Below are 25143 nucleotides of genomic sequence, written 5' to 3'. Positions count from 1 at the left end.
AACTGGCTTTTTTTTAAGGAGTGATTTTATCTTTTCTTGATGTTATTTTCTTAAGTCTCTTACTTACCTGTTTTGTTACCGATTCGCATACGAAGGAGTTGAGTGCTGCTTGGGCAACACTTCTCAAGTCATCTGTCAAATGCTGTGTAGTGTCGTTCAGCCGCCAGGAGACTTGATCAGGTTTTGAAAATGAAAGACTCAAGTAATAATTTGAAGAGACTGGATTAGTACAACTTAAAGAAACATTGGTCCACTTAGCAAGTTTGTAGGATTTGAATTCTGCCTCCATACTTGACCATGGCTACCACATGTTGTTTTACGCTCTTCCGGCTGTCAAGGCTTGCATATACCAATGCAGTAGTCAGAAGTAGACTGATAAGTACTTCAGCAAGGCATAAAGAAGGAGACAATTACAGAGGACAGGACGCGACATAGCACCTTCCATTTAAAAAGACATGCACGACCATAAATATTCTCCAAATTGTCCAAATATCAAAAAGTCTTTGTCACCCGAGATATACCTTTTCCTATTGTCTTTCCTATTTCCTTTTTATTATGTCTTTCTTACTTTGTTATTTCCTTTTATAGACTAATGGGCCCAACTAATGGCCCAATACGTGTAACCAAGATTCTGCTATATTAGACCAGAAAGAGTTAATGAAAAAAGGTTGCCATTGTTCAATACCATTTCCCCTTAGGGTTTCTCGTGGAGAAGATGCTTGCCACTAAGGAGCTGAAGACACAGCTCCAAATTTGACAATCTTCTTTCACTAAGACTTCCCCAAATAGCAGGATCGGGAGCTGTAGTCAGAATTCAGATCCCCAAATTGCACATTCCTGACGGCTGGGGGAGATACAGATGGGACCTCCATCCTTCTATGTTTCTCTCTCTACCTATTCTTTCCTCTAAAAAGACTTGGAGATAACTCGTGTCCCTACTTTGATCATCTACCAAAAAAAGGGGTTACCAGTGTAATTATCAGTGTTACCAGTGTCCCTACTTTGATCATCTTTATCCTGCCAGTGAAACTTTAATTAGGCCGAGGCAATCCATGGGAAAGGAAACTCTCACCAATCACAGAGAAGAAACCGTAGAAACTGTTTCTACAGTTTCCCACAAAAGTGTAAGCCGGTCATTTAAACTCGCCATCCTTGAGAATTAGTTAGGAATTTATTTTTGTTTTTAAAACCCTCATATGAGCTGAAATAAAATCAATCTCTAACTCATATGAGAGCAGGCCTCTTTATATGTCAGCCTGCCAGTGCTCTTATGTATTTGTCGGCCAACATTAATCATCTCTATGTTTCACTTGTCCTTCTCTACCCTTTTAATATTTTATACTCTAACCAGTCCATGCAAGTGTTTCTTCAAAAAAAAAGTTTATGTAAGTGGACCTCGTGATATAAAATGGCCCACATGTATTTCTTCTCTTTTATGTGGTTTAACGGGGCCACGTCTTCTTAGTTGCCCACATGACTTAATGATTAAGTCACACGTGAGCTTTCCTATTCGGTAAACATTAAGGAGTCCAGCAGTCCTGGAGAGAAACTCAGGAGGGGTGGGCTTAAACAGTATTCTCTCCAATTGCCCTATTCACTCGACTATTTCATTGTCTTCTCATAACATGTATGTATTCTGTTTCTGAAGTGAATCATACCTCAAAATTTTCTTAAAAGGATTCACAGATATTTGCACAACATATATATTAAACCAAATAGATTTATTTGACTTTAGAATACTGTAATATATGCCTACTTATTGAACTGGGCGACCTCATCTTTAGGCCCCATAAACATTCTAGACAGAGAAGGGTGGAGAATGTTCAACGTAAAAAAAGTTCTATCAAATATAAACAAAATTATGATAAGAACCTTGATTACAGAGAACTGAAAAAAAATTCCATAAAAAATCAAAAGCATTCACTTTACTTGGGAGGGCTTTGAACCACATCAATCAAAAGGTGTTGTTAACGATGAAAAACTGACCTGTTTTAAAATTGGAGAAAAGTTACCCATGGCATCAACCACAAGTTTGGATGAAAATACCCGACCATCAGAGAGGTACGAAATCTGTAGAAAAAAACATTAGAAGTTTTTCCAGCAAAGATGAAATTTGTACAATTTTTTCCACCAAAAATATGACTGCATAAATCTGGAGAGAACGACACACACACACCCACACAGAGGGAGGCAGACAGCCAATGAGAGAGAGAGAAAAGGAGGAAAAAGAGCCAGAGAGAGAGCAAGAGAGAATACGAGAGATTGAGAGACATGAAAGAAATAGCCAGAGAGAGAGGTAGATAGAGAGGCAAAGAGAGAGAACAAGAGAGAAAGGGCAGAGAGGGAGAGAGAATGTGAGAAGAAAAGGCTTGGAGAAGGAGATAGAGAGATAGAGAGAAAGAAAGAGCCAGAAGAGAAAATGGGTGAGAAAGAGAGCAAGAAAAAAAGAGAGAACAAAAAATAGGGATCACGGGGAGAGGGACTTCTCTGTCTCCATCAATAAAATTATAATAATAGCAATATTAATACAGCTATAATTTGTAATTCTGGTCGGTCTTCTGTCCAGTTCGACTTGCGAACCTAAACCTGACCCGACATTTGGTCAGCTAAAAAAAGACCGACTGCCAGTCAGACTTGGTCCGGTCTGATTGTACTTTGGTCAGACCATGACCTTTGTTTAATCAGAAGTGAGAGCAAATCTTCCATGGAAAAGTGCTTCAGCATTTCTAAAAATTATAAGAACCTGTCCAGGCATGACAAAGTGTGGGGCCCTCTGTGCTCCACAACGATACACATTTCCTGCAGCCATATTTTTGAAATGACGGACCAAATATCCGCCAAACCTGGGTCCCAGATACCAGCTCCATTGGAATGATTCCACGTCAGCAGTGTCACATTGAAATCTCCCCCAAACTGGAATGGAGGGCTGATACCACTCCAGATAGCTCCCTCAAAGGGAGGCCCACGGAGTAGTGATGACTGGACAGTACACTGAGATGACTGCCCACTCAAGTCGGCCATTGACATGGCACGCGTGAATCCTAATCCATGGGTTAGGAGGAAGAACCTCCAGAAGAAAAAGCTCAAGAAGAGAAAGAAACAAGAAGATCTGTTGTCTTTAGAGAGAGCTGCGCCCTAGGGGTTAAGTACCCTGGGCTATAACATGAAAGATAGGGTCCAGGCCATCGGTGACCCGATAGCCTGGATCTGTTTACTGATGTCCGAAAAGGACATAACGGAAGAGATTGGCCCAGCCCAAGAACCAGGGTCCAATATTCAATATATCATCTGAAGTGACTAAGGAGCACTGGCTGACAGATACCACTCCAGATAGCTCCCTCAAAGGGAGGCCCATGGAGTAGTGATGACTGGACTGTACACTGAGATGGCTGCCCATTAAAAGTCATCACTTTGCCGTTTCAACTTCACTTCAGCCAAAAATTTCCCAGTCCATGTTTCCTCTTTAGAAAACACCATCCCATTCCAGGCAACTACCAAATTCCCAGAACGTCCCACCATATTTACTGCCAGGAACTCCGCCAGGATTCTCACCCCACCATATTCTAATCCCTTTCCTCACAGCTTTCCATCACGGTCTCTCGCAAGCAGGCAACCATGGTCCCCCACTTGCACAGGTATCTCCCCACCACTCCATACATTCAATCATCTCAAACTCCCCACCACCAGCCTCCATCACCACTATCCTCAGTTTTAAAACCCTCTATGCAGTCAATCAAGCCTTTAATCCGACCTCAGCCCTCAATATCAGTTTTCCCATTTTGTAGGCGATGGCTTTGAGCCGCTTGAACTTCTAGGGAGCCCCTATCCCCCCATGTCCATTGTCTCCATGAGTTCTATGTGTCTCGTTTTCTTACGCTGTCTCAGTCACGCCTGGACTTCTCTGGCCGCATGGAGTTTCCCTCTGCTACCATCTGCACCAACTCCTGGTTGGCCCTTATAGCCCTTGCGTCTAGTCTACTCATGTTCAGTGCCTCCTCATAAAGCCTGTACAACACACAGGATCTCCCAAATGTTCTTGCTGCTAGCAGGGAAGGCTGGACTGTCAGTCTGATCTTGAATGTACCTTCCAGAGTTCAAAGCCAAGCCAGATCTTGGGCCTGGAGTCCCTCTATCGCCTCCACCTCCAATACCATCACAGTGGAGTCCACAGGGATTATGTCATCAAGGTTATACCTCGGAGTATCCCAAATCCCTGACCAGAGCCTCCATTGTTTCTCATGCATAATAACCCAGGGGAACTCCTCCCAAGGTCTCATCTTCCTGGAAACTCCACACCACCGTACCCCCACACCTCCTTTGATCCGCTATGTCCACCTTCAGACATCTACAAATGCTACCAAGGAGGCACCTAATATGAAAAGGCACCAATACCCAACCGCAACAATTCTGCCCATCTGAATGCTAAAAATTTCTTCCATAACTCTTGGTGGACAGCCTAAGACCGGGGGATCCCCCAACCACATCATCTTTCAAGCACCCTCATGACTCTGCCTCCCCCATATCTGTCGAGCCCCTAATCATCCCTCGGATAAGTCCCAGCCACACAAACGCCAGCACACGAGCCATGTTTCCCTAGAGCCTTAGGTTGCCTTGTTGACCAAAATTGTTGGTTCCCACGCCTCTGCATCTCCAGCAAATCATTGGATCCTGCAATCCCATGCCCCCTTTCATTAAGCATCTGGAGCACTGTTACGATCTACTCCGTCTAGTAAGCCCACTAGGAGCATTACCGTCCTTCCCATTCCCTCTGCATTTCCCTTTAAATATGTAGCCCTCCTCGTTGTAGGGCAGGTTATGAGTATACAAGTAGTTGTTTCCTCTCAGCATCTTCTCATCCCCTTGATGACGCCCACTCCATCGAGCCCCATTCCCTCTGGCAACATCCACTCCGCCACTCTTCAGCTGGCCCTCGTCCCCTTAGCGTCATCCATTCCGCCAGGGCCAGCCCGTTCACAATACAATCTCAGTTGGGAATGTAAGCACATGCTCTTCCCCCCCCCCCCCCCACTGTGCCCAGGCTTCTTGTCCAGGTTTCTTGCCCACGTCTAGTCTGTGATGTCCTGACCTGATGTGTGCATATCGTTCAAGGTGATTATCATATTCCCCCCGTTCGATATCTGGTCGAGCATCTGTCCCGATGTTAGCATCCCAGATTGGCATACTGATGGCAAACAATAAACCAAAGGTATATCATTAGTATAGTCACTAGTCATCCCGTGCTATAAGTGCGGTACATCCATGGTTAACTGTGGTATTCCAGTGGCGAACATTGCACTGTAACATTGGTAAGTGGTGTCATCTTGAGGACCATCATACAACTCACCTCCTCAAGGACTACAATGCCGTCAACACCTAGTGTAAAGCAGTCACCAAGGTGTTTGTGCTGCGACATCCCCTTGTGAGTGCAGACACCTCAATACATGTCCCTGCAACCAAGAGTTCAACACGCGGCTACCTTAAGGTCTTGAATCCAAGCATATCATTAAGTGTGATGCCACCCTTGAGATCTTCAATCCAACTGCTCTATGTGAGAGACAAGGAATTGATCTTCTGGTGCAGAAATGGCATTTTGGACATGTTATGGACCTTTGGGTGCCAAAATGGGGCCCCGGGCACTTCACTGTGCCTTCTTGATCTGCAGCGCCCTCCTTGCTGCAATAAACCAAAGCTGTTGCATGGCACCCACCTGGCCGGGGCATACCCGCTATTATGGTTTGCGTCCAGAGTATAAAACAGTGCGCTATGCCCACTCTTCTTTCCCTGCTCATGCCATGGTCTTACCACCACATTCCTATCACTCCATTGTCATCTCCAGCCCTGTCTGGGCTTCTGCAGTTCATTCCCTAAGGCAGTGTTGCATTTTGTTGAACATCCACAGGTTGGCCCCACTTGACAATGGTTTGTGAGCGGTCTGTTCACTGTGCCAGTTGCCTGTCTGTTGCTGTGCTTGTTCTCCAGTGCTTCATTGCCGTCTCTGCCACAACAGTGCCATCGCCAGCAGTTTCTTTTATCTTCCTCTCTTCTTCTTTCCTTCAAGGAAAGGGGAGACAGGAGTATCCTGTCACCCTGGGAGCATGAAAATAAATAGCTCACTATTTCTTGCATTATAAATAGCTCACGTTTTACTTCACTCTCCGTATTACATAAGCAAAACAATACATATAATTTTAGACAAACACCTACTAAAAAGAGTGACATTTTTACCCCTACAAAGATGGGGATGTGTCGTTTTCTTTATGTATGTATCCCTGTTTGAGTTCAATAAAAATAATCCTATGGTGGGATTCTTACATGGTATCAGGCAAAGCGTCACGAAATCATTGTGTGATCAATCATGCAACCCGTTCTCTCCAACAATTAATCCACGGAGAATATCCTCTTGCTACTCTTCACCATTGCGCTCTGTCAATCTGTAATTCCTCTGCACCCAGGTCGACCAGCTATATGTCACACACGACAGACAACGGGGAGGATTCATCTTTGCTATACTGTGCAATCTGCTGTTCTGAGACCAGCATCGATCTGCCGGGCTGTCGACCTGCCAGAAGAATTCATTTTTTCTCAATCTGTCGACCAGACTGCGAGACATACTTTGCCTGTAGCGGCTATTCGTCCTCTCACAATCCATGGAGGGCAAAAGCTTTTGCACTTTAAGTTGTGTTATTGAAGATCTTATTAAAGCTCCTTTGCTTCACAAAGGTCTTTTCTATGGGCAAAGTCTTCAGTATTCAGCACGGTTAACATTGACTTGACATACCGGATATTACAGGTGGGAATTGTTAGAAGAGGAGTGCATATGGGCCAAGTAGGTGGGCTTGGCCCACCTGCTCTCTTCCCTCTTTTCTCTCTCTCTTTCTCTCTCCTTCCATATCTCAATGTAAAAACCTAACTCACTGATATACTAGTCAGGAAGACCTCGAGCTTCCCCGTATATCGAATCACCCACAGAAGAAACGTTGCTTCGAATTTGAAGGAAATAACGGGGAAGACACAATGTCTGTTGCCATAGCTAAAAGGAAAAAGAAGATAGATCTAGAGAGAGACTCCAGGAAGCTCTCCCACCACTGGCCGTCGGGAACGCTCCTCTGACTGCTCCAGCTCCTGGTCCGCTCAGGGTCTAGAGATGACTCAAGGGTGTCCCCCTCTTTGCCCCCTCGCTTGTCGCGGTCTGACGCTTCAGCTTTTGTCGGGTGTAACGGTTCCCGCCTTTCTGAACTGCTTCCTCTGGTACGCTTTGCTAAAATACTTATCAATACTCCCCCCGTTGAGATGAAGCTTGTCCTCAAGCTTGAAATTTGGGAAGCTGTGACGAATGTTGCGGGCATCTTCCCAAGTTGCATCATACTCTGGAAGTCCTTTCCACTTAATTAAAAGGGAGAGACCGGCAGGTGTCACCTTGGAAGTGAGAATTGCTTCGGGGGTAACCTGCCATTCATAAGTGTCAGCTAAAAAAAGGGGAATGGGGTTAGCTTTAATGGTGGGATCCAATGCCCGTTTTAGCTTGGACACATGAAAAATGGGGTGTATGGCGGAGGAGAGTGGAAGGTCCAGCTGATAGGCCACTGGTCTAATTCGTTTGATGATCTTATATGGCCCAAAATATTTAGGACTGAGTTTTTCATAAGGTCGTCTAGCCAGGGTTTTCATTCTGTAGGGACGAATTTTGAGATAAACTGAATCTCCTTCCTGGAATGTGATATCCCGACGATGTTTGTCAGCCTGAATTTTCGTCTGGTTCTGTGCTTTTGATAAGTGTAATTTGAGAGCTTGCAGAATATTATCTCAGTCAGTTAACATTTTATCCACATCATCCACTGGGGAAGCTGGTGATCCATAGCGCAATAAAGATGGGGGATCACGTCCATAGACTGCTTTGAAGGGAGACATGCCAATGGATGTATGGAAGGAAGTGTGATAGCTGTATTCAGCCCAGGGAAAAAATTTCACCCACTGCTTAGGGCGTTCAGCTGCGAAGCAGCGCAGATAGCACTCAAGGCCACGATTAACTATTTCTGTTTGCCCATCTGTTTCAGGATGGTAAGAAGAACTGAGGAGGAGGCGTGTCCCTTGCAATTTGTGTATTTCTTTCCAGAAATGGCTGATAAAAAGGCGACCTCGGTCAGAGACTACGGAATTTGGTGTGCCATGTAGACGAAAAATTTCTTTAATGAAAAGGTGTGCGATTGTTTCTGCTGAAAAAGGATGCTTGACCGGAAGGCAGTGACTGTATTTGCTTAGGCGATCAACAACCACCAAAATGGAGTCATACCCGTCTGATTTTGGCAGTCCTTCGATGAAATCCATACTAATGTCGTCCCATATTTGACTTGGTATGGGCAACGGTTGAAGTAAACCAGCGGGCATGAGAGTGGAAGACTTGTTTCATTGACAGATATCGCATTTGTCAACGTAGGATTTAATATCTTTCAGCATGCCTTGCCAGAAAATTTTCTGTGAAATTCGTTTATAAGTGCGGTGGAACCCGCCATGGCCTCCAACCTTGGAGTCGTGAAATTCCTGGAGAATAGTGGGAATTAATGAAGATCTTGGAGTCAATAAAATGCGGCCCTTGTAACATAGAAGTCCCTGGTGTATAGTGTATGAAGGGTACTTGGATGGGTCTGATACACAGTCTGCTTTAATGCTAGAAAGTTTGACGTCCGCTGAAATCTCACGGTCGATTGTTGTTCGATCTCGCCAGTGACTCACCAAAACTGTGTTAAGTTGTTCTTCTGAATTTTCCATAGATCTTGAAAGGGCGTCCGCGACAATGTTCTTTTTCCCTGATTTGAAGTGAATCTCAAAATCGAGGCCCATTAGTTTTATTACCCATCGATGATACTGGAGGGGAATTTCCTTCTGCTCAGTGAGAAACTTTCGGCTGAAATGGTCCGTATAAATAAAGAATTTCTGGAAGAGTAAATAATGCTTCCATTTGTCAACCGCCCTTACCACAGACAGAAATTCACATTCATAGGCTGAGGTAAAACGGGAGGTAGGCGAGAGCATTTGACTAAAATACGCAATCGGACAAGACTGTTGTAATAACACTGCCCCAATGCCACTACCTGATGCGTCTGTCTCAATAGCAAAGGGTAGGGAAAATATTGGGAGGGCGAGAATAGGTGTTGATGTCAGGGCTGACTTTAGATTCTTAAAAGCTTGGTCAGCTGAATCGGACCAATGAAAAGAATTCTTTTTGAGCAAATTGGTCAGTGGTTGAGCCAGGGCTGCATATTGAGAAACAAACCTACGGTAGTAGCTTGCTAAGCCCAGAAAGCCCCTGAGGTGTCTGATTGTCTTCGTAGTGGGCCATTGATTTATGGCTTCAACCTTGGACGGAGACGTGGCCACTCCTTGAGCTGAAATCCAATGGCCTAAGAATTCCAGCTGAGGGAGGAAAAAATAACATTTGTGCACATTGACTTGCAGTTGATTGTTAGCTAAAATCTGAAATATCGTTGAAAGATGTATGTAGTGCTCGGCCTCTGTTTTGCTATAAATTAATATGTCATCAAAAAACACCAAGAGAAACTTTCCGAGAAACTTTTGGAAAATGTTGTTCATGAGGGCCTGAAATGTTGCTGTTGCGTTGGTCAAACCGAACGGCATAACATTGAATTCATAATGTCCATGATGAGTCTTGAATGCAGTCTTGTGAATATCCTCAGGGTCCATTCTGATCTGATAATAGCCTGAGCATAAATCCAGCTTGGAAAAGATTGTCATGCCATATAGCTCTTCTAATAATTCGTCCACAATGGGGATAGGAAAGTGGTTAGGTATAGTGATCTTATTGAGTGCTCTGAAATCTATACACAAACCCCAACTTCCATTTTTCTTTTTAACTAGTAGTGCTGGACTGGAAAAAGGGCTATTAGACGGTTGGATCACATTAGTATCAAGTAACTCTTGGATCAAGCCTTCCAGTATATTTTTGTGCTGATGTGATGATAGGATCCGCGAACAATATCGATTCAAGCAAAACGCTTTTCGGTAAAGAATAGCCAAATGTGAAAATATAGGATCAAGAAATCCACCGAAAGATTAACAATCCACAAGAAGTGGGAATTGTCTGATACAAATGTTTAGAAAAGAACAACAAACCCGGATCGTGGATCCGCTATCTGGATGCAGGCCTCTCCTGCTCTCCAGCCCTTCCCGCGCGCTGGCGAGCCTTAGCTTCTCAAATTCGATGCCTCCTTCTGTTGGCATCCTTCTTTATTTGTATGGCTGTTATTCTTCAGGTAGTTATGCTGACGTGGCAATCACTTTGAGTGATTGCTCCTTCTTCTCTTATAAGTTCTTGGAAAGAACTTATCATGTGAATATCGGTAAGGTCGGACATTGATGGGTTTCGATCCTGGAATCAAGTGTATCTTATGATCAACTGTTCTTCTTGGAGGTATATAATTGTATGACCAACTAAGCATACAACGCATTAATATATAATTGTTGAGTTCATACGTAAACGCAAATACATTTAGCTATCGTTCTAGTATTTTACGATTAAAGGTTTTATGGAACCTTATGAAGACTACTTTTGCAAGAAAAAGACACAATTAGTTGGGCACTTTACAGTTTAAAAGAAGAGCAAACTTCCGTCAAGGAAAAAAGACAAAGACAATGAAGTTTCTGTATGATACAAAAGCCAATTAATAATGCTTAGAGAATAAGATCATACCGCAATATCATCATAGATACATATTTTGGATAAGCCACTCCCTTCTATTATGGATCCACCGAGAGACAGAAATCGTCTCTTTGCAATCTCCAAAAGTTTTTCTGGTCTGCACAGAGAGTGCTGGAATTATTCCTTCATTCGGATTAGACACCACGTTCAAATTATATTCAAATAGTTAAATTTGTAATACAATATCAAAGCTGGATTCTGACTCACCCACCCATTTAGGGCCCAAACACTCATAAGTGTGACTTCAACAGATATATGACCCGCGAAACTGAAATAAAAGTAGATGAGAAGGGAAGCTGCCCAAAATTTTGCTCAGAGTAGGTGTGATGGACTTCATACTCCACATAAGTACTTTTTGAGTCTCATGGCCCACTTGAGTATGTTCACTTGGATAACGCCATTGATAGATAAAGTCAAGACGACGGGCGAAGCTCACCATCCTGGAAGCCAAAATAGACCAGAACGAGAGAAGCACCAAGACAGTCCAGATTTTATAGGGAAGATGTGATCCCTAAATCCAATACAGAGGCCCTATAAGCCCACAGAACTCTCACTTTCCACACATTCTAATGAACACCCCTCAAAATTCCTGACTTCGGCATGTATCAAACTAGCTAACAGTCAGATTAATAAATATGAGACAAATTTAAAGCCTCTAAGTTGAAACCTTGCACTCTATGGAAACTGGTTGTCCCAATAATTGTATGATGTTAAAGTTGAAATATATTGGGAAGTTCTATTGGAGAATAAGGTAGAAGATGATTGGTAGAAGAGGTTTTGGAACTTATGCACTGATCTACATAGAGCAATGTGTATGTCCTTGAATATCAACGCTCTCATACTAACAGAAGGATGGAGGGAGAGATGAAGGTTGATCTAATGAGTGAGGATGAGATTGTCAAGGGAGTAGCATCGGATGTGTTTATTGGTGTGTGATCCATTGCTCTGTTTATTGATGTGCTATTCCGGAGCTGCACTTTGTCGCTGAAAAAAAGTGGGTGGGACAGCACGGCAGGCACCTGTGACAGCACAGAGGCAGAGAGCACAGGCTACGGCGCAGAGAGCACTGATGACAGCATGACGTGCACTGACGACCCCAAGGATACCGGGGAAAGCACAGAGGGTGCCATGGGGTGCTCTGGTGATGGTGCCAGGGAAGGCACAAAGGGCTCTAGTGGTGGTGTGGGGACGGTGCAGATTCCGCCGGGACAGCATGGAGTGCACTGTGATGGCGGAGTGCATCAGTTGATGGTGCAGAATGCACGAGGATGGACAGAGGGTGAACTGTGTTGACCACACCAGGGATAGCTAGGAGGCAGAGAAGCCACATCAGTAATATTTCGGTAACACAGCCACTGCAGCAGCAGCAACACGTCAGCAGCCTTATCTTGACATCTGAACCCACGTTTACTGAGAAGCTGAGTAAGCGTAGAAGCCGCGTCTGCAGAGAAACTGTGACGGAGACCACTTCCACATCAGCAGATAGCACAATGGCAGGGACCACTGCGACATCAGCAGGTGATGCAATGCCATCGGAGGGGCTGTGTTTTTATCTAGCGTGTGCAACCTCCAAGCTGGTAGTGAAGTACATCTTTAGCAGCAGGGTTACAATGTCACTCCTCAGTCTATCTGCCCATTTCAGCCAGATACAAAGTGAATAGCATTGAGCATTTCTATTGAATTTTAGGGTTGTATTCCCATTGTTCCCAGGCAGCAAGAGGAGCCTGCCAACATGCCTCAGCGTTGTACTCCAATCATTCAAAGTTTACCACCATGCTTTGTGTTAGCCAGTGTTGCTTTTCCATCTCTTATTTTTAATATTTCCCTTTTAATGTGTAAGTGGGACACATTGCTATAAGTGGGCCCATGTGACTTAATATGAGTGCACCCAGCCCATTTAAGAATAAGTGACTTAATAGGTTGGCCCAGGCCATTTACTCTTATTGGCTGGTATTTAAACCAGCTGTAATAGGTGAATGAGTAAGATGTTCTATTCTCATTTTGTAAAACCAAGCCACCACAAGAGAGGTTTAGGAGAGGGTGCTGGAGGAAGAACCAGTGCTGCACAACGGGAACTAAGTTTAACACTTTGTAAACAAAGTTTATAGGCCTGCTTCTTCATGGCATTGGTTTTTTTTTTTGCAACATAAAAGGGACGATCACACGAGGAATCAGTTACCTTCCCAGTAGAGCCGTACAGGCCCATCTCCGGCAATCCAAACAGGGTCTAATCCTCTTCTCTCCAATCGTCACCCGAGGAAACCAGGCTGTCTTAAGTCCATCGAACTCATGTATAGCCCCATCGGTGGACCCCATTCTTCCCCTAAACAGCAACTCATTATGGTGCAATCAGATGGCCCAGAGGGCCGATAGTACCTGACAGCCTACTTTCCTTCTACACCCACAGTTCTGGATTGAGCCCCAGAAAGCCTCTTCAGAGGTCACATCCACCTTTGATATCCCCTGGCTGGCCCAAATCATGCAAGCAAAAGGGCCTTCCTGTCTTCATTCAACAGCCCATGAGTTTCCCTGGTGCCCCTTCATTGGACAGCAAGGCCCTGGCAACTCTCAGCCATTTATCTACCCCTGATTCATGCATGTCAGGGAGAGCTCCTACTTTGCCGTTGATGGATAGAGTGAGCGAAAGCCCTTATCTCCTTCATCTCCACGGCAGCAATAGATGATGTCTCCTCTTCAGCTGTGATGACAGCAGAACTTCACTTTATGACGACGACAAAGCACTGGAGTTCACCGAAGCTAACTGTTGATGCAGAACATGTTGGTTCTCGAGGCGATGGCACTTGCGCTGCAATGAGCTTCCCTCCAAACTCGATGATGACGGAGGTTGTCAACTGGCAGATCAGCCGCCTCAGGGAAGGGCAGCGGCCATCTGGCTGCCTGGCCAGCTGGCCATAGGGGCTATTCTATGTCTTGAGGATGGCACTGGAGTTTGCTGCTGCTGCCTGGTTTTTCCTTCAGAGGGGCCATCAGAACCATTGCATTGCATCTTGCCATTTTCCTTCTCAAGGCATTGTTTATGGCTCTCAAGGTAGCTGAGTCGCCAGCACCCTCTTCTTCGCCATCGCAGCTAATGACCCGCCATTCGATGTGAGGCAATGGTGGCGGTGACAGTCCAGCTCCGTAGGGCATGGTATTGTCTCATCTTTCAAGGTGGCAGTAATGGGTGCTTTGTTTCAACTTCCATGCTAGCTGCCATTTCTTTTTGGGTCCCCAAGATGATGGCACCATTTCAGCCCTCATAGAAGCACTTCTGTCTTCGGAGGATCTGTTCTAGAGCTACCTTCATCACTTCCCCAGGCACTATTTCAGCAGTTACAATGCTGGCCAAGCCTCCACAATTGAGGCCCTAAAACCCCATGCAATATGGGTTCAGCCCATGAGGCCCAACAGTGAGCCACCACACACAACCCAGCCCACTGCGGTCCAAGCCTCCAATATTATTTACCCATGGTCCAGCCACAATGCAGCCCCGCTGGCCATGAACTGTCTTATCGCCAAGTTAACAATGGAGACATTTATTGATGAGCTAGAGGGGACAGTCCTTTGCATGAAGGCCTTTGGGGGCCTTAACATATTGGACATGGGGCTCTCATTCCTCTGAAAATAGAGAAGATGAGACCATGTAGCTTAAGCACTTATATGGTATTATTGCACTATTTTTCTTGGTTCCCAGGGAAGCAGGCTTCTCCCATCGCCCTAACTCCATTTCTACAGTAATTTCAAACACTTTTAAAGGTCACTAGATCAATCAAAGTACCGGAGTTTCCACACGACGAGAGAAGATAGTGAATAAAGTTTGAAGGAATGAAACTTACGAAACACCAAGATTAAGAATGTCTTCGACCCAAAGTTCACCTTTTCCTTCAAATCCACACCTGTTCTGCAAATTTAAGTGATATGATCGTTTATTTCAGCTCCCGCTGATGAGCAACAGAAAGAAATCAAGAAGTCTTACCGGATTAAACTTCGAAGAGGTAACATGATCAATGTCCTCTTCGGAAAGGACATCAACATGGACCAGTTCCATGAGTTCTTTTCTTGAGATATTCCACTCCTGCTCTCTCTGATAAATAAAATAATTAAATTTGACAAATTTAATGAAAGAGAAACAACAATGATAAGACTCCAAAAAATACACTACCCCTTTCAAAATGTTCTTTTCAACAACTCCAACTTTAAGGCCCTTGGAAGCCAATGCCGCAGCAAAAAATATTCCCAAGGTTCCACCGCAGATCAATACATCAAACGTATCAACTTTTCTCTCTTCAATCTGCAAATGTTCAGAGGAACTTGGAAATGTGAAAACCACTTCATTCACGTCCTTTTTATCTGCAAGATAAAACTTTAGTTTAACATCATACTCTTTAGAGGAAATCTTATAATAAAATTAATGATGTCCAACATCTTAATCATTGGATGATTAAAGGCTTTTACGGACACTAACATTTTCAATGTAAGAGAGCCGTGATATGACATCGCACAATGCAAGGATACAACAGACCCTTAATACCATGTGATCAATGCCATTGATGTGTGATAATGGAGAAATGACTAACCTGATGTTGAATGACAAATGTTATACAAGACAGTGTCCAGCCTCTTCAGAGCCTCATATGAGTAACCTCCTCCAGCACCTCCAACTTCAACACTGTTTGTAATGCTCTCCATTATCCTCTGCATGATGCAAGCACCTGTCCTTCAGTCCATGAAATCTAAGCGCCAACATATTGATAATCAGGCTACTTGGGAACACTATAGACCTGGTCATATTTACATTGCATAATGAGCACTAATCATCGCGTCCTTTAGCAAAAGGAAGCAAAATGATACAGATCCAATAAGGCCTTATCAAACACCGCCCGAAATGGCCATCAGACAATTCACTTGAGATGATATCAGGATTTGAAGACGCATATAATCCTTCATAGCCCTATTTTATCGATTACACCTTCAACCAAGCTTTATTGAATTGAACAACATCTGAAAATAGCATTGGATTCTTAAAGCAAGAGATAAAATTTTAATGCCCCACTTGAAATTTCAGCGGGAACCATCTCTCTGGCTCTAAAAAAGTTCATCCACGCTTCATTCAGTCTCAATTTGTTTACTTCCAAATTTAGTCTCCACAACTTCAGGTCGCATTCCAAGGCTGAGTGCATCAAGAGGAGGCCAAGCAAGCATTAACAAGCAAGTACAACCACAAAGAAGTCGAATCCATACCTGCGTACGAGAAATTGGAGCAGAATTAACAGAATCCGAAGTCGCAGCAAGATTTCTCCATTTTCTTCGCGCCAAAGATTTCAAAGAAGAGGGCGACTGCGGCCGGGACAGGGGTAGGCGGCCATGGCTCGGGCGGAGTTGAAGGCATTCGCATGGCCGCAGCATTACCATGATAGGGGGGGGAGTGTCGACGATGGATAGCCGGTACAGCAATTTCTCCTCTTTCTCCCCCTTCTTGGAGCGATTTCCACTTGTCACCGTCCATTACGAGTGTCTCACACCGTTACACGATAACTGGTAACCTTTCTCGATGAATCAACTTGGTTTTAAAATCTTCTAGTAGTCACTTTACATAGCCGGTACAGTACGCGTCATCCGTCATCCGTTACGCCATACGTCACCGTGACGGATAATGTGACGGTGACGGTTTTAGGGGTCTATGACCGTGACGGTGACAGATGACAAAGTGGTCGTGACGGGGACGTGACGGTGACGGGGTGCCCAGGATGCGTGATGTGACAGAACGGCCGTCACGGATGACGGCCGTGATGGAATTTTTGAAAAGTTAAGACGGACAGAAATACATACAAAAATCATTATCTTTAATCTTTACAACGACTGAGATTTCGCCACGTGACGTGGCCATTTCGATTTCCTAGGGGCGTCACGTCACGGACATGGCGTTCCCTAGTAATCAGTCAGACACTTGACAGGAGTCTGGGGGCAGATGAACCAGGCCGGCCCAGTCAACAGAAAGAACCAGCTTGGTGGAATTGAGTAGGGATGGGAAAAAAAGTTTCGTTTGTTAGCGAATATGTATCACGGTTTATTTTGCTTATATATGTGAAGTAGAACATAATAACGGTTGCAAAACTAAATCCAACCCCCCCACTTATCCATTTTCCAGGCTTCAGAGAAAGGGACTTTGTTATCACCGTATCAATGGATATCTGAATGAATTGTGTGCTCTAAAGGTCTATGCTTGTTCAAGTATGTTAAAGTGATCTTTGATCTTTGAAATATGTTTTAGGAGTAAGGAGATGTGCACCACAACTTAAGAGAAGCATGGTTTGTCCCATTCCCTTCTTGGCGCACAATTTTTTTCTCCATCATAGTCCATATTGGATATATATAAATCCACACCTATCCATATCCATCCATCTCACCTCAAAAGAACAATCATGCATAAATACGCCCTTACTATCTCTATACACATTTCAAAAATTGAGTATTTATTTGTCTGTCACTACTATCACAATCCGATCATCTTTCCATAAATGTCTCTTAAATATATGTTTAGCATCCATAATAAAGTAGCATGTCCACTATCTAACTAATGTATTGTAATAGCATCCCTCTCTTACACACAGCTATCCACTTATATCTCTCATCTTCACCTAACAAATATTCCAATGTTCTAATATAGATAAAACTTATATATTGTGCTACAAATATCATATCCATGTACATGTATTAATATAATATTCATCATCTTATTAATTAACTCTTACCCATCTACCATTTTATTAATTAACTCTTGATATCTCAATGAAATAGTTCCACGAGGGTTTGACCCTTACTTACCTTGTACTGACTGAAGAAAGCAGAAAATATTATTTAATGAAGTTTAGTTCTCATAGAGATCATATATTAAAGTTCATTATTTTTTTTTGAAAAATAATCATTAACTACGAAAACTAAATAATCACTTCTAACAGAAGCTTAATGATTGTCTAGACTGATCACTTTCATAAGTTATGGATGAAATGGTTATTATTACCCCCTTTATAATACGTATATCTCATGCAAACTAAAATTTAGACCAATCATTGGAATTTTTATCGGATCATTTAACTCATTAACATGATATTAATCAATCCGCACTACGAAATATTATGATTTAATTTGTATATTCTTGATTTTTACATTGAAATGATGCGACCATATTTTTCTATTGATAATGATAGCATATCAAATATTTTATTTTAGTTTTTTTGGAAAGTACTATGAATCAATTTATTTAAGATAATAAAGTGTGGTTTAAATTGAGTTGTTGGCTAGAATATCACATAAGTAGGGGTGAAGTATAATTTGAGGTTATTTTCCTACTTTGACATAATATGGTCCTATGCCTAAACGAATAGAATTCTAATATGAAATTTTTTTTAAAGTTCACAATAATTTTTTAGTACTTAGAACTTGTGTCATAAATATATTTCAATGGATATATATATATATATATCCATAAAATTAAAAGCATTATTATGACAGCAATTTTGGCTTTGGATAGAATTCTTGTCCGCATTATCTCATGAAAATAGATTGAGGTATCAAACTGATTATAAGCGGTCGAGTCATTACAAATGTACCATTTGAACATAGTAAGGTGATGATATCATTCATATGTTGATATTACCTGTAAAAATGTAGATCATTTTAAGTGAATTTTTAAAGATGTTCATTATGCCAATAAAATATGAAATTATCACTGACCAATTGCTTGGATGTGTCCCATTAAACATTGTAAATATCACCCCCGAATAATGAATGTGTTCATCATGGGATCAGAGGCTTTTGTCTATTTTATTAGTGAGATATTTCCATATGTGTAATCCAAAAAACAACACCTCTGATTCTTAAAGTAAAATCATTAGGGCCATGTTACAAACTTTTACCGGAGTCATAGCATGCTGCCACAATTACAGGGGGGATGAATGCATGTCTTTTGAGATGTGATAAATAACAGTGGATGAAAAAATTGGTCAATAAAACAGTATGTTAATCATTCTGTAATAATTTCATTACATTTACATAAATGCACTATTTGGATATCTACAGAGAGCACAAGACAATGAACAAATTTCTAAATATAAATCCATTCAATATCCACATCTCAGTATGTATATATTATTTATAAACAGAGTAAACACGAAATCAAAACTAAATAGAGCTGCACGAAAAGACTTTTCACAAATTAGGGTATAGGTGTGGGTGTGAGGGCGTGCCTGCAGTGCAAATATTTGTATCACTTGTGCTAATTTTTTGGTTGCACTAAGCCCCTTATGGGATGTCCAAGTGTCAATTTGTGTAGAAATTTGCATAGCACATTGCACAAATATCCACAAATGATTATAAATTTGGACTTAAAATGATAGATAGAGAGAGGAGCGAGGGACAGAGAGAAAGGGAGAAAAGAGTGAGAGAGGAAAGATGGGAGAATATGAGAGGGAAAAGCAATAGAGAGAGAGGGAGAGAGGGAGGGATGAGACAACGAGAAAGAAGAGAAATAGAGAGGGAAGGCTGATAGAGACAGAGAAAGAAGAGAGATAGAGAGAGAAGACCGACAAAGAAAGAAAGATAGAGAGAGAGGAAGAGAAGAACGAATGAGAGATAAAATCATAGGGAGAAGGAGAGGAGCAAATGAGATAAGAGTGATAGAGAGAGAGGGAGACATAGGAGCAAACAAGAGATAAGAGCGACAGATAAAGAGGGAGAGATGAATGAAGGAGAGATAAGAGTGATAGTGAGAGAGGGAGAGAGGAGCAAATGAGAGATAATAGTGATAGAGAGAGAGGGAGAGAGAGGGAGAGAGAGGAGCAAATGAGAGATAAGAGTGATAGAGAGAAAGGGAGAGAGGAGAGAAGGAGAGCTAAGAGTGATGTGCTGCCACTGCAGCCACCACCGCAACCACCGTTGCCGCCACTACGGTTTTGGTCGTTGCCCACGCCATCCACGGCCTCGTCGCTGTCGAGTGTGCCCACCCACATGCTCGAACACCGCCCATGCACTCTTGTGCCGCCTACACCGCAACTACTGTGTGGCTTGTTGCTGCGCCTCCACAGCTGCCACTAGAGCCGCCACCGCAATCTCGATCGCCGCCATGGCCAGCCATGCCGTCTTTGCTATTGTGTGCATCCACCCACACGCCTTTTTGTCGTGTGTCATCCCGCCACTCGGTCAGTGTCGCCCACGTCACTGAACACGCTAACTCTTGCACCGTCAGCCGTGTCGTCGTCGCTTGCGCTGCTTATGCCATTTCGCTGTCTCTACGTCGATGCCATAACCACCTTCCAAATCATTGCTTAACTTCTGCGGACACCATTACCTTCACCGCCATCCTGTTGTCGCACAAGCTGTAGGCCACACCACTGCCAATACTGTCACCTACACTACTGCTCACAACAACATCAGTGCCATCATCTACACTATCGCCGCCACGGATATCGCTCAGAGAGTTAGAATTTTTACCAGTACATCTGATGTAATACGATAAGCGTGCCGGGATCGGACGGCTCGTATTACGTCACAGGAGCAATGGTGAGTGAATTCGTAGTTAATGTTATGGATGAATGTCGATTAGAAACCCTTGGTGAGCAATAAGAGACGACTACGAATGAGGAGGGAAGATCAATGACATCCACTAAGAAAGATATTGATCTGATTAAACTCCCAATGACCCTTCAAGACCAAATACGACGTCTACGAGTGAGGGGCGTTTGACGGCCCAGAGTTGTCCCAAGTCTAAGGATCAACGAGTAACCTTCTACCGCAAAGAAGTCCTATCTCTCGACACGGTGGTTATCCTATAGCAATTATCGTAGTAATCCAAGGCAGAGGAAGAGATAGCGGGAGACGGCACTACAACAGATAATGATACTTAAAATACGATGGGAAAGACAAGGAGATACCTGAATTGATGGAGTCCACGGCAGGAAATGATGTCTCGACGAAGCCGAAGGCGATGGGAGATTTTGTTGATGGCGAGACAACAACGGAGAGGAGCCGGTGTGCTGTTGGTTGACTTAGCACGGAACGGGAAAGAGCGGGGAAGCCCTGAGTTCCGACGCGCGTGAGTGGGCGAGGCGCGGGCACCGGCGTCGGTGGAGGAGGCGCAACATGGGCGGAGGACGGGTTCTTGGCTTGTAACCACCCCAAGAACGCCTCTGGATGGTGGCTTGCGTCGATTCTTGGAGCTTCTTGTGCGGTAGATGATCAAGAACGTCAAGAAGGTGGTGGTTTCTTGAAATATTGATTGTTCTTGAGCGGTAGTTGATCAAGAACGCCAAGAAGGTGGCGGTTTCTTGAAATCTTGGTGGTTCTTGTGCGGTAGTTGATCAAGAACGCCAAGAGGGTGGCAGTTTCTTGAAATCTTGGTGGTTCTTGTGCGGTAGTTGATCAAGAACGCCAAGAGGGTGGCGGTTTCTTGAAGAATAACCGCCCAAGAACCCACGAGAAATGGTGGCTTCTTGATCTGTTGGAGGATTCTTGCAGTCAAAATGGTTGGATCTTGGCGGTTGACGTCGATGGCACGTTCCTAGAGTGGTCTCGATGAGGAATGGCTGGCAACGGCACCCCAATGCTGGCCCTTCTTGAATCCTCAAGACGACCTCGGAGTGGTCTCGACGAGGAAGCTTAATGCTCCAAGAGAGGACAATTCTTGAATCTTTAACCCTCGGCCTCGGAGTAGTCTCGACGAGGACGGTTGAACACGACGTCACGGAGTAGTCTCGACGTGAAGGCGCGGGCTCTAATCCACAGAGTAGTCTCGACGTGGAGCGAGAATAGCCACTTCTCTCTACACTCTAATTCCTATCTACGCTAGATAGAACGATGAGACAACTTTCGAATTTTCTTCAACAATTGCCTGCCTTCACTTGGGCATGATGTCCCCTTATATAACGAGGATAGGTGCCAAGTGAGGTCGTGGAGAGGAGGAATCATCGTGAGACGTGGTTCGGCCTCTCTTCAACGGTGACAAACAAAAGGAAAAACATAACATGGATGAGGCCCAAAACACCGGTCCAATCCGTAAAATCCAAGAACGAAAATTACAACAAGACAAAGCAAATAAAATACAAAGATAGATTATGCTTAGGCGGAGTACTTAAACCCCTTGTGGCGAGCATCGGCGTGAGCAGCCCGGCGTGGTTGGACCCGTCCCGTCCCAGCTGGATGGTCCCCCATCAACATCCCTAGTAGGACTTGTCTAGGGTGCATGCGCTACCAGCACTATTGCTCACACCGTTAGTCTTCAACCCGACGATCGGGTCATTGGGAGCATTGTGGCATTCTCGGGTCCCTTTCATCGTGATTTACTGGCTGATGGTGTTCATCGACGCCGGATTTTGTATTTCTCACAGATTTTCTCATCACATTAGCATAGGCACTTGCATTTGACCCACATAATTGACATTGGAACTGTCTTTTGATCCTGACCTATCGTTTCACATCACAAGCAGTCATTATAATGTCTAATTCTAAGTTTAAATCTACTTTATTTCTATTGTAGCATTTCTTTAATTAGGTTATGAGTTCATTTCTTATTTGATGATATATTAAGTGGATCGTGATTGGCCCATTTATATTATTTGCTTTAATATTCATTTTCTTCTTCTAGAAGTGCGGTTCATGCCTTTATTTTGTTGGTTTCCTATTAAGTGATTTCCTATTGGTTGGGTTTCCTGTTATCCCAATATAGTTTGAATTGAAAGCTTTTGTTTTGACTCATGTAGGCTTTGAGTCTGAATTCATAGGTTGATATTGCTTGTGTCTAGGCTTTTTGGATGAATGACATATGACATTCTAGGACAGACGGAACGAGACTGAATGGACTTTTGTTTAGTCATCTGTACACAGCATTTCAGCTCATCCATTTCATCATCCTGACAACCCCATCATCAGTCTTGTTCTGACATTCGTTAGTCATGGAAAATGGAACTGCTGACAGACAGATGGATGACGAAACACAAAATTTTTGCGAGTAGTTATACTTTATAAAATGGGAGTATGTTTCGTCACCGTCCTCGCCACTTGCTGCTCCTTGCTGCCCATGCCCTGCCTCCTACTGCCATCGCCTGCTGCCAACTGTTGTTGCCCATAGCCTAGTTTTGTTGTCCACAACATATTGCCATCGGTGGCCTACCGTTGTCTATCATCACCTACCACCATCGACTGCAGCTTGCAACCTGTCTATGGTTGCCTGCCACCAACCAATGCCCACCACAGCCTCCCACCATGGGCATCCCCACTATCATCTCCCATAGCACCTGCCATTCCTTGTGAACTCTTGCTCCTCTTTCTTCTCGTTCTTCTCTTTCTTCTCTCTCCTTCCATTCCTCTTTTCTCCTCTTTCTTCTATATCACACTCTCCCGTAGCCTCTTATCCCTCTCTCTCTCATTTAATTCTTTTATCCTGGATTATCATTTCACCATGTCCCACTTATTTCTCTCTTCCTTTACCTTTGGTAGGCTGTGACGATTTCTCAGAGCTATCACAATCGGCTTTGGAGGTGAAGATTAAGCTTTTAGGGCATTTTATTAAGATGCTTTAAAATATGTTTTGATGAATGTTAAAAGTACTAGAAGCCTCAATATGTTTTGTGATCAATCACAATATGTACTCAGTCAACTAGTTGAATGATTGTAAGTGAAGATAAAATAGCACCCTTGTTTATATTAAAAGGCTACTTAGTTTGACCATATGGTGAAAAAATCAAATCATGTATTTAGGACTTCTATTTTCCAGGACATGAAGATAAACATATTCTCTAACACTGTTTAAAAATGATTCTGAATTTGACTCCATTTGATTGGCTTGATAACTTCTTCATATTCCTCATTACTACCTTTGGGTATTTAACACTGAATATATGGATGATTTGATGAAAATTAATTACATGAAGATATTACTATCCAATGGTGATATGTTGATTAAAATGATGTTGTAAACATACCTGAATGTTTCAAATTATTTTAAGGTGACATGTTGGCGTAACGACTAGTTTTTACTCTTAACACTTGAGAGGTATCTTGAACTTATGGCAAAATAATAAATCTAAAATGAGTACTATGTTATATTTTTGAATCATAATCAATACATGTGACAGTTGGACTTTGAATAATTACCATTATGCCCTTTCATATTTCTAAGTCCATACTTACAATCTTGAGCCCTAATTTCAAGCCCCCCTTCTCGTTGCCCTTTGAAAATTGCAGTCCAAAAGCTAGAGAGATCTTTCAATCCTTGAAAGCAATTTTCAAGTATTTTTTCAGCATTCCTTCGGGAGGACATTTGTTGTTGACATCAATTTGAGTACATAGAACTTAGAATCATGGTTTTTTGTGTATGGTGATTGAAAATTCAAAGGAAAGAAGACTGACCTCCAAATTTTATACATCTTCGACCTTGTGATAAGTTTGACATCTTTGGTATAATGTTTATATTGATTTTGAGTTTTTTTATGAATAGTTTTTAACATTCATAAAAATACATAGAACCTGGAATCAAATGTTTTGATTGAGTTTTTAAAGAGTTACATGGGTTTGAACTTGGATGCGAAGGAATTGGACACCCGACTAAGAATGTGGAAAATTTATCTCTAGAGATTTATTTGATTTGATTTTGAATATTTTTTGTGAGATAACAGTTGTTCATAATTGTGTTATACAACCATTGAAGGTAAAATAATCTCATTTTGTGCAGGAGTGAAGAATATAATTTTTTTTTAAGCACCAAAGATCAAACATGAATGAATGAGTTTCATCCAAAGAGAAATGTGGAGGAGAAGAAGGCTTGAGGAAAGAACGACCCCAAACAGGGAGTGATTGCTGAAGGGAAGTCATAATTAAATTTATAAATATTTATCTCTGGAGTAATAAATTTCTGATCTAAAAATATTATTGTTAAAAAACATGAAATTAGGCAGTCTTGAATACTATTTAAAAAACGGTTATACTAAGTGAAATTGAGGAGAAGATATTGTATAGAAATATAATTATTATGTTTGAAATTCAAATGCAAATTACATTCTTCTTTCTTCTCACTCTTCTCTCACACTTCGCAGAATTATCAATCTTATTTCTCTCTTCTCACTCTTCTCTCACGCTTCACAGAAGTATCAATCTTATTTCTCTCTTCTCACTCTTCTTTCGAGCTGCACATTCTTCTCAATCTTATTTCTCTGTTCTCGTTCCTCTCAGGCTGCACATTCTTCTCAATCTTATTTCTCTCTTCTCGTTCCTCTCAGGCTGTACATTATTCTCAATCTTATTTCTCTCTTCTCATTCCTCTCAGGCTGCACATTCTTCTCAATCTTATTTCTCTCTTCTCACTCTTCTCTCAGGTTTCATATTCTTCTCCATCTTATTTCTCCCTTTCACTCTTCTCTGAGGCTGCACATTGTTCTCCA

At 42.7% G+C, this 25143-nt stretch overlaps 1 protein-coding gene across 1 annotated transcript in view; it reads right to left on the bottom strand.

Moving 5' to 3' along the window:
* The window catches only part of LOC144709927 (Lycopene beta/epsilon cyclase protein), a 46117-nt gene extending 29882 nt beyond the window's left edge, over nucleotides 1–16235 (bottom strand). Inside the window, exons 1-7 of the mRNA XM_078583606.1 lie at nucleotides 15956–16235; nucleotides 15292–15409; nucleotides 14877–15064; nucleotides 14691–14798; nucleotides 14551–14615; nucleotides 10706–10811; nucleotides 1987–2070 (exon numbers count right to left, since the gene is read on the bottom strand). Coding sequence (XP_078439732.1) covers nucleotides 1987–2070; nucleotides 10706–10811; nucleotides 14551–14615; nucleotides 14691–14798; nucleotides 14877–15064; nucleotides 15292–15409; nucleotides 15956–16126 — 840 coding nt within the window. The 5' untranslated portion in view covers nucleotides 16127–16235. The remainder of the gene's footprint in view (nucleotides 1–1986; nucleotides 2071–10705; nucleotides 10812–14550; nucleotides 14616–14690; nucleotides 14799–14876; nucleotides 15065–15291; nucleotides 15410–15955) is intronic.
* Nucleotides 16236–25143: the final 8908 nt, after the last annotated feature.

This window comes from Wolffia australiana, chromosome 11 (assembly GCF_029677425.1).
Source record: "Wolffia australiana isolate 7733 chromosome 11, ASM2967742v1".
Classification (NCBI taxonomy): Eukaryota; Viridiplantae; Streptophyta; class Magnoliopsida; order Alismatales; family Araceae; genus Wolffia; species Wolffia australiana.
This window is presented reverse-complemented; position numbering and strand designations above follow the sequence as displayed.